Genomic DNA, 11,290 nt, shown 5'->3' with positions numbered 1-11,290 from the left:
TTAACTCAGTTCTGATTTATGGTTTGATTTCATATAACCAGCACTGAAGATAAAACATTTTAGCACTGATTTATAACTTAGAATAAGATTTGTTCAATATCAGTGAAGTAAGAGAATGTTTTGAAGAAAAAAATAAAGATCTTGAACTGGGATGTAATAGAAAATATGCTCCACTGTAGGTCTTAGGTTCACCTCAATCTTTAGTTTCTGTTATCATGGAAAAGCTATCAGCCAACAGAGTGCTGGAAAACCCCAATTACATCAAGTTGTGATTGTTCCACAAAGCCCTCACCAACCTGACCTTTCACTGAGACACCTGGATTCTGCTCCCACATCTCACCACTGACCTGCTGGGGAATATCAGTCACGACCTTCCACTGCATCGTCTGAAAAATTGCTATAATGGTTTCTTTCCTATATCTTTGAGTTTTACAGAAGAAAAGGCCTTCAGGAGAGGCAGGAGCTCTTACCCTCCAGCTAGGTAAGTGCATTCAACTGGTACTTGGTACCAGTACTATTTACTATAGTTTCTGAGACTCACAAGCTGAATTAAGGCAAAGTATCACTCAAATCTCCCCTTACCCAGAGAGCCAATGAAAATCTGCATCTCCTTCAATATATCCAGGTGATCAAGCTTCTTTTCTTTTCCTCCTGTTTCTCCTCTTTCTAATTTATTTTTCGCATAGTTTGTTCCTGATGTTGATGGAATGCTACATTTCAGAAATACACTATTTTTTTCCCTAAGTGTGTTTTTTTGTCATAATCACTTACTTTCCAAGGGAACTTAACCTCTTCTGTCTTCTTCTGAATCAATCCTACTTCTTTATATAATGATTCAATGCAGAGTGGAATAAAAGCAGCAGAAGCATGACATTACAATGCCTTTATCTTACTAAGCTGCTGCTCTTTCCATGATCCATTGCCACAAAAATACCTCATCCTTTAGAAAGACCGCAGTGCCACCGCCTTCTCTGTTACACTTGCAAAAATCAGAAATAATCTTCAGTTTAAATTCAGATTAAGTTCTCCTGGGAAAGCAAAATCCAGCCTTTTTGTTTCCCACTGGTTTGTCCAGCTATTAGTTTATTATGTAGCCTGTCAATGTCAGTAGCTTGTGCTAAGAGTGAAATTATTGACTAAACCCAGCTGAAGGAATATTCACAGCAAGTTCCTGAGGAATGCAAATCATTAGAAAGTAATCCATGATTTTGGAATTAAAGTTATTAAAGACTAGAGAAGGAAGCACGGCCCTAGTCCCTCTAGTGAGCAATGTCTGGTTATTGAGAGTATTTAGCAAGAAGGTGGCTGCAGATATTATAAAGGCAATGTCTAATCTAATTACTTCAGCAGTAGTAGTTTGTAATTGTGCACCTGACATAACTCCTTACACTGCAGCCAACTGACTGATCACATGGGGTTATTGGACAAAATTAGTTGCTTCTCCATCTGGGAGAGAGTCACAGGCTGCATGTCCTGCTGACTGCTCCAGAAGATTTATTCAGTGATTTTTTTTCTCCAGTTTGACTGCAGATCTTCAAGGTGCACAGCTCAGTGTAACTGATCAAAGTCAAAGGTGGCAGCAATCTCCTCAAAAATACCCCAAAGCCAGAATGCCAGATTACCTACAGTGATGTAGACAGAAGCCTAAATAAAAGGCAAAAAATATCCTGAGACGGTTGCAGGGAGTCAGAAAAGTACCCTAGGAGCACACATATGGCACCGTGTCCATCCCAGAACAAGAGGATCTGAGGGAAGAACAGGAATTTCACCTGCTGTTGATGCATTTGCATGAGTAGCACAAGACAAAACACCTCCATCAACAAGAGGGAGATTTTCTTAAATTGGTTTCCAGAGCCAGAAACAGAAAATTCAGATGCCATTCAAACTTTCTAGGAGACATTTCAGTACAGGAGGGTGAATTTATTGGAGTTCTGCATAGATTTGAATCTTCTATATTTTTGTCTGTGGTTCACTTCTTTTTTTTTTTTTATTTGAAATCATTGTATTTAAAAATCCCCAGACATTATTACTTTAGACCTATTAACATCTAAAGACAATTTCCTATTCAACTCTAATTTCATGATGCCTTTAATAAAGTGAAATAAGCCAGATTTAATGTCAATTGAATGCTGACTTTGGATGGGTTGTACTAGTGCCATAAAAAAAAAGTATGTGACAGATGAGAAGGCACTTTTTCTGTGCTGCACCTGAAAGCATTTGTGTTCCTTTCAGCAATTTATAGTACTGCTCTACGGACTGGCGTGTCTGTGAGAAAAAGAGTGGGATATGTGTTAATGTAATCATTCTAAATGTGAAGTGTTAATAAAATGTAGATATACAGAAATTGGAACTCCTATAAACGGACAAAATAGGCATTCCAGCTATTGAACTGGAAGATAAAATGCATTAGAAGGAAAATCAGAATGACTCTGGAGATTTCAGCCCGTAATGACATCCCGCCTTTTCAGTGCCCAAGGGTTTGCAAAACTCTCCTTTGGCCTTGACAACAGAAGAGAAAGTGCCATTGTGTGTTCATGAGAGCTTTCTGGGGGGCACTTATGCACACTGCTGTACTGATATGAAAAAATAGCTACTGCTGCCTCACGAGGTTGAAAAGAATCAGAAAGCACAAGATGAAGAAGAGCAAGATACTGCATTTTTTTGAAAGTAATGCTGGCATTAATAGTGACAGCACTATGAAGAGGTTAAAAACCAGAAATGTCTGTTCTGTTTCTGGGTAAAACTGAAAGCATTTATCCCAGTTAAAACATCAGTTTTTAACTGGTTTGCTAATCCAATAGACAATGTAGCGAAACCAATTTAGCTCAATGAGGCTTCTGCTGTTGAGACAACAAAACACTTAATACGATTGCTCTGATTTTAAATACTCCCAGTGATTACCCTGGAAAAGCACTTCTCGTTAGGAGCAAAACAGCACCCTGTGTATTTGTCTCTGAAGCAGAACAGATGACAAAAAGCTTATTGAAAGTTTCTGAGAATATTTTTGCTTAAGAAAAAAATCTGAAGCAACTTCCTCCTGCCCTGTTTATTACAGCAGCTTAAACCACTTGCCATGGTTGAAAGCCTGTCTGATATTAAAATAACATTGTGTACAATATATGTTACAAACATAAAGATTCTTCCTGATGAAAACTGATTGCAAATTTGGCAATGAATATGATTTTTTGGATGGATTTGGTAGATAGATGAGAAAGGCATTGTGTCTTAAGTATAATTAATTTGAGGATCTAAGCCCCTCATTACATAATGCATCAGGAATCTGCTCTCTTCTTATACCAGCTTTGTGCCACAGCTATTTCTTTTACTAAGTTCTGCACAGTAAAAACAAATCTGAGAAGACAGTCAAGCCCAGACTGTCAGAAAATATAGCATGAACAGAACTAATCAGATGTTATTGGGAGCTCACTGTTCCATGAAAAGATTGGTCCAAAAAAATAAATCCAAATATCCTGCATTTCTGAGACACTGGAAACCTCTGGAAACTTACCCCTTTCTTTAACTCTTGCAATACCTCGATTTCACTTGATCGTCAGTTCACTTTCCCTTTTTTTTTTTTTTTTTTTTTTTTTTTTTTTTACATTTGGAAAGGGAAAAAGAAGAGGAAATTTTCTTTCTCTTTGGCACAAGAAAACTAGGAAGACTGAAAATCTCAATTGAGAAACCTTCGTATCTTCCAATAATTATTAGATAAAACACAAGAAACTCAACCCTGTGATAATTAAGCAGCACACTCCCCTACAAACACACTTTCTCCCTGTGTCACTCTCTTACACTGCACACTACTGACCCCATACATACAATAGAAAGAAAAAAGATAGTTTAAGTCATGCCTCAAATTCTCCACACTCTTAAAGGAGCTCTTCTTCCTGATTTTGGCCCAAACATCTTTAACACAGTTACTGGGTAATGTAAATTACTAGCAAATCCATGTTGCATTAGTTGTTTGTTGGGTAAGTACTCTCAGTGAGAGCAGCATAAATATCACAAAACTCGATTTTCAATCATAGGGTTACCAAGTGGCGTAGGGAGAACACTTTTCTTTCCACACTAATAAATAATTGGCCAGCTTTGGCCAATTGGAACAGGCAGAGCTAGAAATACCAAACAATATATAGGCCATTGAGCTATTCCAGTATTACAATTACTACAGTCTTAAGATTAAATAAAGACTGAATGATGAAATACAGAGTAATCTGTAAAACATCTGGTATAATGCTCCATCCCGACTGTTCCTCCTTCATTGCTGCATTTCTTCTAGCTTTAAACAAATACAAAATATCTTTTTCTGTACATCTTTAGCTACCTTTTTTACAGATACATTTAAGATTATCCTACCCTCATCTTGGTGGGTGAAACTTTTACATATACTAGCTGGTATGTGCAAACATATAAAGGACAGGAGGTTCTACATTTTCTTTATCAATTACAGTGCACATAGTATTGTAAAATCAAACAAGTTGTTTAAATATCCTGAAAAAGTAAATACAGAAGCACAAAAGTTTGGGTTTAGTGGCTTTTAAAGATGTATAATTTGGGTTACTCATACAATTCTTTCTCCTCCTGGCTAATGAGGTGTCAACAAGAGAGTCAGCTTCTGGTTGCTTCTATCTTATATAAGACAGACAAGTAAGGGAGGTGTTGGCTTAAAATAGTCTTGAAACATTATTCATTTTGTCTATTTTAACACAGACTGGAAAAACACTAATATTCAAGCCAGCAAGAAAATCTACAAAGAATTGCCATGGTGATTTCTGATATTATGTAGACTATCTGCTTTACTCCTGTTTATGTTCAAATATATTAATGCTTTGCCTTATTATTTTTATCCAAACTTTGTGGCATCTGGCCCAAATTCATTTCCAATGCACCCAAGAATTTCACTGCCAGTTATTTCAATGGAAACAATATCCAGTCTCTTCCTTGGCAAAAGGAGAGAGTAAGTAGGCTGGAGAGCAGCCTGTGCATGCTGCTGGTTTGATCTGCTAAAGAGACATTCTATGGGGAGACATTTTTATTCTGAAGTGATACAGAACTGGTTACTCACACTTCACATGCATTTGGAGATGTGAGCTGTCTCTCTCAATTTCTTTGTTGTTTAGTTCATAGTGTGAAAGCATCATTCTAATCCCTATTAAATCTTTAAAACCTTGGAAACTTGAAAGGTCCTAATATAGCTGAAGATTTTGAATCATGAATTCAAGTACTAACAGGATGCCTGTCTTCTGCAGAGGTGAAATTAGTACCGATTGCCCCTTTTTTGCAACAATTGTCTTGAAGAAGTAGCTGTCATAATGATGTTTTCATTGGAGCTTTTGGGAGGGAGGAGATATTGGTCAACCTTGTCAGTACCTTGTACTGACGGCTCAAGCTGTACTTTAGATTAATGCCATCATTAACCCCAAGATATTTTTTTTTCCTTTAAAATTGATTTTTAAAGGACAGTCCTCAACACCCCGAAGCACTAAATTAAAGACATACGACTTGAAAGCACTGTCTGCACAACCGTGATTCCCAGAGACTTGCCTGGGAATCTCTTGCCATCTGCTGGAAACAGGGGGATGTACATCCTGAAAAGAATTGACAAGAGTGACAGGAAATAATGGAGAATATTCAGAAAGCAACACGTGGAGTGCTCAAAACTTTTAGTCAAAAAGACAATTCAAGAAGGAGGTAACATCAGACTCCCAGGCTGCAGCAGTTGGACTACGATAATTAGATTCTTTAATAAATCACATCTTTGCTGCTACAGTTAATCTGTGACATGATTGGATGCTGAGGTTGAATGTAGAATTTCTGAAATGAAATACTTGAAAATAAAAGAAAAACCCTCTTAGCTTTCTATTTCTCAAACAAAATGCTTCAGATCACTGCTCTTAAAAGATCTGATATGAAAAGATTCTAGTATTCATTTTTAAAAGAAATAAAATTTTAGATATCTCATTTACAACTGGAATTAAATTAAATTAAATTACCTGTAAAAGCCTGTCAGATCTTCAAATCTAGATGTAGTAGATAGAAATAGTGCAACCTTTAAGTTGAGGATGGCTTGGTAGAAGAGAAAAGTGCAATGCCTGCCATCTGGAAAAATAAAGGGGGAAAAAGGTCAGGAATACACTCAGGATTTACAGCTTGTTGTGTTTCAAACCAATTACAACCTTGTCAGCTAATGCACAGAGCAGACCCAAGGTCCTCTCCAAAAACTGCCATCTGCCCAGAAGTGGGAAGCATCTATTGAGAAATTCAACTTTTTAAACAGTCTTGTAATTTTAGAAAATACAATCCAACCCAAAACAAGACTTCTAAAACAACAGCACAGATACTAAATGAACAACTACAAAAAACTTCTGTGAGATGTAAAAATATTATGGTTGAGATTTTTTCATCAAGCACTGAAAATGTACCTGAGCTTTTCTCCTTGGTAAGTTGTGCTAGAAGAACAAACAGCAGTAAACCACACAAAACTTCAGATCACAGTTCTGAAGAACCTTTTATCTCCCAATCCAACAGCTCAAGGAGCTGAAGCATTTAATTGACATGACATGGAGATCAAAGTGTACCTTGACCTGAAAGAATTATGTTTGTAGACCTACCTTACATAATACTCTCCATTTTAAGCAGAGAAATTTGGAACACATTAAGATTTAAGGGCCCACTTTGAAACCAAATTAAAAGTTCCCAATAAGAGAAAATTAGCAGTGGACACAAGTAATTCAATTAAAGACTGATAAATGAAGCCATGGAGTGCATTTCTTTGGTCTCAGAGAAAACATCTCGACTGATGGGAATACATTTTCCCACTTTACTGCTTATTAAACTAGTGCCAACTATTATTTATTTGTATTTTGGAAGACTGTAGAAACACCAAAAGAAGTCTCAGAGCTACACTAGTGCAAAAGCCCCACAAAGGTGCTGAGCAAGTGTTGAATGTGCCTGAAAATCCTTGATGTAGGTGTACACATGGAATAGCAGGAGACGAAGGACTGATTATTTTTTTCCATTTCAAAACACAAATTATGACCACTCAACTCCAGGCAGTCAAAAAAAAAAAAAATCTGACAATTGTGGTTAATCTAACTTGTTTTGGTTTATTTTTCGAATGTGGTGGGTTATGTTGACCAATGGTGGATATAAATACATCAAGAAAAGCCCCAAAGCAACCCTTTTGCTTAGATAGCTTATTTGCTTAAGAAAGTTTTAAAATACACAAGGAAACCAGCTGTTTGGGCAGGATGAGCAGCATTTCCACTAGAGGACTCTCTGAGTTCACCATGCCAGTTTTCTGTGAGGAATGCACAGGAGATCCTGATTCAGACACAGAGGATTCACAGTTTGGAAGCAAAATATCAAAGCATCATTAAGGAAATACATCAAAACCCAACTTTATAAAGAGAAGGCCATTAAACATATCACTGGCTGCCTCTTGTGGAACTCTGGTTGCTCCACCACTAATAGATTTTTTTTCTCTCTGGTCTGGCCAGTCTGATATTATTCCCTCTTTATGATCTCAGCTGTGATTTTCCTGCTTTAGCCACTCTGAGCAGTCCCTCCCCGGGCTGGATGCTGGATTGACACTCACAGGACATCACTGCTGGGGCTTCCTGTTGAGATTTCCTGGGAAGCAGCTCTGGGGGAGGCAGGCAGGGCCTGTCCCTTCACACCTGACCTTTATCCCCTCAGCACCTCTCCCCTCAGAACATGTCTCCTCCAACTCTGCCCCCTCACAACTGTCCCCTGTCCCCTCAGGACCTCTCCTCTGCCCCCACATCAGTCCTTCCCCATCTGTCCCCTCACACCAGTCCCCTTCCATCAGTGTCCTGTCACACTTGTCCCCTTCACACCAGTCCCCTCACACATGTCCCCTGTCCCCTCAGCACTGTCTTCTATCCCTCACTCCAGTCCCCTCACACCTGTCCTCCCTTACATATGTCCCCTATCCCCTCACACCTGTTCTCTGTCCCCTCAGCACTGTCCTCTATCCCTCACATCTGTCTTCCCTTACATGTCCCCCAACTCTCCACAGCAATTCCCTGACACTCGTCCCCTCAGCACTGTCCCCTCAGCGCAGTCCCTTCGCACCTGTTCCCTCAGCACTGTCCCCCTCACACCTTTCCCCCCCCACACCTTTCCCCTCAGCACTGTCCCCCTCACACCTTTCCCCTCAGCACTGTCCCCCTCACACCTTTCCCCCCACACCTTTCCCCTCAGCACTGTCCCCCACACCTTTCCCCTCAGCACTGTCCCCCACACCTTTCCCCTCAGCACTATCCCCCTCAGCACTGTCCCCCTCACACCCTTCCCCCCACACCCTTCCCCTCAGCACTGTCCCCCTCACACCTTTCCCCTCAGCACTGTCCCCCACACCTTCCCCCTCATACCTGCCCCCCGCCCGCTCCCTCAGCCGCCTCTCCCTGCAGCGCCGCGCTCCCATTGGCTGCAGGTGTTCCCCGCCGCCCCCCAGCCCGCTCTGATTGGCCAGGACGCTGCCGCTCCCCAGGTAACGGTTCCAGCGCTGCGATTGGCGGCGGAGGCGGTGAGACTCGGGCGGGGATTGGCTCCCCATTGGCTGCGGCTCCCGCCCTCGGGCCGCCATGTTGCCGCGGGCGCGGGGCGCTGAGCCTGGACAGCGGCTGAGGGGCGCCGGGGGCACCTGGACCGGGACTTGAGGGGGCACCTGAGGGACACTGCGGCTCCTCCGCCGCCGCTGCCGCCGCCGCCGCTGTTGCTTTCCGCCGGGGCACCGCCGGCAGCGAGGCAAAGTCCACTTCGAAACTTCCTTGCGGGACTTTGAGCAACTTGCGGCCGCGGAGGTGTAGCCGAGCGCGGCTCAGGGAGCAGCCCCTGCTCCCGCGGAGCCTCGCTGTGTGGGCTGGGACCGCCGCGGTCGGAGCAGGTAGGAGTCTGGACGGTGCCGGTCGGGAGGCCGGGCAGAGCCAGCTCCGTCCGGGGAGGTGCCGCCGCCACCTCGTCCCGAGCGACGGTGTCGCGTCCCGGCCGCTCCCCGCAGGCCGGGGCTGAGGGGGGGACCCCGGGTGGGCGGAAGGGGCCGCGTATTCCCCTGAGCCCCCTGCGAGGGTCGGGTCGAGAGGTCCGAGTTTCCGCTCCCTCGGTACCTGTGGCCCGGCCTGCCCGGACGGCGGGGTTAGGGAGATGTCTGGATACAGGCATTCATGTGTGAGATGGTAATTTGGAATAAACAGGATGTTTGTCAGGCTCCAATCATAAAGGTATTTGCTAAATTGCCCTTCGGAGTTCCCTCTGCTGTTTCTCTTGGGTAAATTTGTAACTGATAGTAATTGACTACAATGTTTTATTTACAGAAAAAAGTATTTTTAGTTACTTGTTTCTTTGAACGAAAAGAGTTAGATGCTGTGTTCATGAATAAGTAAGAACTTCTGTGGAGTATTTCAGCCAGGAGGGAGCTGTTGGATGGGTTTTTAAGAAAACATCCTCAAATGCTTGGGATATTTCTGTAAAGCTGGATTGTACAGGGTATTTTTAACCAAACTTATTTAATTTTTGTGCAGGTCAATGGTCTTACACATTTTCCTTTTGATTTGTTTCTTTTTGTGCTGTTCTATGTAAAGCTATTTGTGTTTCTAAAATTTGACACAACTCATTTGTTTAGCAGTGTATGTATATTCATCAGTGTTCTGCTTTTTTATCTGTGCAGCTGGATTAAGAATCATCTGGAGCAGAAACACATTTCACATGTGAAGGAAGCTCTTCACTTTAGAATCTGTTACCTGTCTTGAATCAACTTATTTGTGCACAATTTTATATAGCTGCTAAATACAGACCATGCCTAGCAGAATGGGCTCAAAAGTTGATCTGAACAAAGACTTCATCAGAGTAAAAACACACTACAACGGGTAAGTCAGTGTGTCCTTTCCTCTGGGTTGTGACCTGTCTATTTTTGAAGCATATTGAGCAGGAGTTGGTGGTCTGACCTAGTGATAGCGTAAACAGGGCATTGGTGGAATTGTAATTAATGTCAGATCAGGCAGGTAAACTTCTGAGCTATTAAAATACCAGTCAGACTCCTGCAGCTTGCTGATCAAGAAGAAAAGTTATTTTATTCTTCTCTCAGGAGGGGAGAAAACATACATAACTGACAAACCAGTGGTTATTGTGGGTTGATGGATTATTGATTCCCATAGTCACAGCCAGGTCTAGATCCATCTCCTGCATCCAGATACAGTTATTACATATTATCCTGTCTGTAATCAGAATGTCATGGTCCTTTATGACTTCGCTCTGTTGTGAGTAGAAACAGGAAGGTTTTATTGCAGCAACATGAAATTTGAATTTTCAGGTGTGTTCAGTCTAATTGGTTTGCTTCCACTCTGAGGATCTTGTAAAATAATGTCACGTTAGTCTCTCTCATCTTCCTTCAAGGCCTGAGTTTAAGGCATTTGAGGAGTTAAATATTTGGCCCAAGTAGATCCTTAAACTTGATTGGAAATATTTAGACTGAACTTGTTGACATTTAATAAGTGTCTTGAGTGATGTTTTCTGATGTTTTACTGCTAAGTAAATGTAGCTGCTACTGTGTAGAAAAATGCTGTTTTGAATTAAATGTGACACAGTTATGAAAGTTACTTCACAAATTTTATTGACAATGAAGTGCTTTCTTTTTAAACTTGCCTACTTACCAGTGCAATGCAGTTTGAGGTCCTGAATTTAGAGTTCCAAAGTAATTGAATTAATGTGGTAATGCAATAGGAGACCTGCCACAGCTCTGTGAGGGAAGGCACTACAAACACCAGTAGAACTGGGTGTAAATAATTTGGGGTGGCTTGCTGGCAGGTAGTGTTGATATAAAGTGAAAGGAGTGTGTCTGTGGAACTTGTCTTGCAGAACTGGGGGAGGTGATAATAATTGTGTCAATGTTAGAAGTCAAGTAATTATTATTGCCATGTTTTACAATTAACTACTGTAGTTTTTCCTGCAACACTACATTCAGTCTTTGCATTAGCTGTGAAGTCTGTATAGGTCAGTTTACAAACAAGAGTTCCAAGCTCTATGAATTTTGTTTTTTTTTTCTGCTGATCAAATTGTGTGAGGTAAAACTGACTTTTTGGCATTGCAGCCTCTACAGCTGATCCTCTCAGTATCTCCATTGCAGTACTGCACTCAGCTTTTGAACAAGTTTGACAGACTGCAGGAAATCATTGATGCTAGGCAACTTCAGAATTAGGGATTGAGTTGTTCAAGTAGCTGCTAAAATTAAAATAATAGTACAGATGCCATATTGAAATCTCTGTTAGAA

General features: G+C 41.4%; 1 protein-coding gene across 2 annotated transcripts in view; it reads left to right on the top strand.

Moving 5' to 3' along the window:
- Nucleotides 1-9,718: 9,718 nt before the first annotated feature.
- PRKCZ (protein kinase C zeta) overlaps nucleotides 9,719-11,290 on the top strand; it is a 39,813-nt gene continuing 38,241 nt past the window's right edge. Inside the window, exon 1 of one of the 2 annotated variants that reach the window (XM_062507796.1) lies at nucleotides 9,719-9,890. In XM_062507796.1, the coding sequence (XP_062363780.1) occupies nucleotides 9,820-9,890 (71 nt within the window). In that variant the 5' untranslated portion in view covers nucleotides 9,719-9,819. The remainder of the gene's footprint in view (nucleotides 9,891-11,290) is intronic. The other variant, XM_062507795.1, reaches the window with a different exon arrangement.

Source organism: Cinclus cinclus, chromosome 23, assembly GCF_963662255.1.
Source record: "Cinclus cinclus chromosome 23, bCinCin1.1, whole genome shotgun sequence".
NCBI lineage: Eukaryota > Metazoa > Chordata > Aves > Passeriformes > Cinclidae > Cinclus > Cinclus cinclus.
The sequence above is the reverse complement of the archived record's forward strand: the minus strand, read 5'-3'. Positions and strand labels throughout refer to the sequence as shown.